This window comes from Anoplopoma fimbria, chromosome 2, assembly GCF_027596085.1.
Source record: "Anoplopoma fimbria isolate UVic2021 breed Golden Eagle Sablefish chromosome 2, Afim_UVic_2022, whole genome shotgun sequence".
NCBI lineage: Eukaryota > Metazoa > Chordata > Actinopteri > Perciformes > Anoplopomatidae > Anoplopoma > Anoplopoma fimbria.
Genome location: NC_072450.1, coordinates 8698403 through 8700902, shown reverse-complemented (window position 1 = coordinate 8700902; position 2500 = coordinate 8698403). Strand labels below are relative to the sequence as shown.

The 2500-nt window shown below is 47.4% G+C and overlaps 1 protein-coding gene across 1 annotated transcript in view; it reads left to right on the top strand.

The window, feature by feature from the left end:
- The window catches only part of LOC129103672 (mothers against decapentaplegic homolog 6-like), a 19050-nt gene that overhangs the window by 310 nt on the left and 16240 nt on the right, over positions 1–2500 (top strand). Inside the window, exon 1 of the mRNA XM_054614256.1 lies at positions 1–1007. This exon is cut by the window's left edge and continues 310 nt beyond it. Coding sequence (XP_054470231.1) covers positions 311–1007 — 697 coding nt within the window. The 5' untranslated portion in view covers positions 1–310. The remainder of the gene's footprint in view (positions 1008–2500) is intronic.

Genomic DNA, 2500 nt, shown 5'->3' with positions numbered 1-2500 from the left:
CTGGATCTCCGGAGCGTCGGGGAGCTGGAGGCTTTGTGAGAGGGTTGGCACAAGTTGTGGCTTAATTGAGTTTGGCGACAGGCGGGTCAGTGTGCATACTGCGTGTAAAAAGCCTTCTTCTGCAGATGTTGTTTCATGGTTGATATCACCTGTCTAATGCTGCAGGAGAGCCAGGACACGGTGACCACCGCATGTTTTACGCACCGTGCCCAAACCCTGGGTCCTGCGCTTCGTGCGTAAATCCATGTGGCATCTCCCGAGACCCACCCGGGGCCGACAGGACGCATCCAAAACTGTCTAGGTTTGTCGTATGTTCAAGTCCAAACGCTCAGGTCTTGTACGGCGACTCTGGAGAAGCCGTCTGGTCACCGACAGCGACGGGCGGGATGGAAGCAGACGAGGTGAGGGAGGACGGAACCGGCTCTCCAAGAAGCTCCACAGGTCGGTGACGCACACTGACCCGGCTCCGGGACTCACTGGGGAGGCTGGAGAGAGGGAGGAAGAAGAGGAGCAGCAGCCAGAGGATGACCGGGGAGCCATGTGCGTCCCGGAGCACAGAGGCTCCCGGCGGGGACAGGAGCTCGACAGCAGGACGGTGACGTGTTGTTTGTTTGGGGAATGGGATCTCAGACCTCGGAGTCCTTATTGGGCCCCGAGAAAAGACGGAGGGGCCGCTTGTCAGAGGCACACGGGGCTGGAGGAGGAACTGGCCAGCACTGCTCATGCTTTTTTGAAAAGACTGAAGGAGAGATCTCTGGATGCTTTGGTGAAGGCTGTGGAGAGCAGAGGAGGGATACCCAGCGAGTGCGTCATGGTGCCCGGCTCTGAGCTGCGGCTCGGTGCGCATCTCGCCTCTCCACAGGGCCTCCTGGCTCAGGTGTACCGCTGGAGCGACCTGCCGCTGTCTGCACGGCTCAAAACACTCAGCCACTGCCAGAGCTTTGGCTCAGAGGACGGTGCAAAGGTGTGCTGCAACCCCTATCACTACAGCCGCCTATGTGGGCCAGGTAAGAACAAGCAACATCTCCTCTGGGTGGCTTGAATCCATCCAGAGGAGATGTTTCCCACTCTCATCTTGCAAATGATGATCAAATGCATGAGATATACTAATATGTTTCTGTCACTGTGTTCCTGTGAACACCACATTAAACCCCTTTGGAATAAAAGTTTAATCTCATCAAAGTGATGCGTGACATGGATGTAATTAGATTTTATGCAACGTAAATATTAATGGCCCAGCATGAAATTAATGAGAATTTCCAATCGGTCACAGTGTTGTTTTGCCTGCAGCCTGCACCTAAAGAAGAATGTACTTATTGTTGATTGAAGTGTCAAACAACGTCACAATCACGAGAAAGCAACCCACCCAATAACACCCTCGGTTGTTGCTGATGGAGCCATCTCACATTTGCAATAATATATTACACTGAAATCCCAGACGATAAATATCACTTATGCTCTTCTCGTGTGTCACTGTCTGCCCTGCAGTTTTATAACATTTTCATAACTCTGGCTTTGACTTTGGTCAACCATTACTTTAATTTCCCCTCTGCATTCCAAACACATTACACATTTATTTAAATTTGCACAAAACTTTGCAGCTTCCCACATCATCCAATTGAAGGTTGCTCTCAAGTTGCACTTAGGCTCTCTTTTTTTCCTCTGACAAGGAGGTCCTCCTCTTGTTATTTAGGTGAAGGAGTGCCGATAATATACAGTTTGCATAGTGCTGGCGCCAGACTGACTAGCTGGGTATCTGACTGACTGAGGACTCCGGCAATTACTGGCTCTGCTCTTAAAGGGGCCGCAGCCACAAACCCATGTCCACTTTGGACTGGAGGGACTCTCCCAGCAGCATTTGCTTATAGTTTAACAGTGCTGCTTTCAGAAGTCAGTCTGTGTCAATAAAAAAAAACGACTTAACTGAAAAACTTTATGAAGATGTAATAAAAGCAAAAGGATCAAACCGAACACTTTGAGAATCAAATACAGTTATCGGAGGAAAAAAAGATGCAGTAGGATGAAATACTTGCAGGTTCAGATTGGATTTATGGAATGATACTTATTAGGAGTTCAAAAGAAAAACTACATATTACATTACATTACATTACAGTCATTTAGCAGACGCTTTTATCCAAAGCGACTGACAATAAGTGTATTCGACATAGGTATTCAAGAGAACTACTAGTCACCAGAAGTCATTAGTGCATCTAAAAGCATAAACCAGGGCAAAAGTGTAGTATGATACATGAGTACATATGATGCAATTGTGCACTCAGCGCAAATAGCTCCTTAGGTATAAGGAAAGAAGGTCTGTCGATGCAAGGTAGACTACAAATCTAAACAGTGAACATATTACCTCATGAAAAACATGCACAGAGCCACCATGTTTAGGTACTCTATACATTAGCATTACTTTAGACACTGGTGTTTTTCAAGGCTTTGTATGTCATGTGATTTAGATGAGACCGAAGATGAAGTCCATTTATTGTGCGTTATA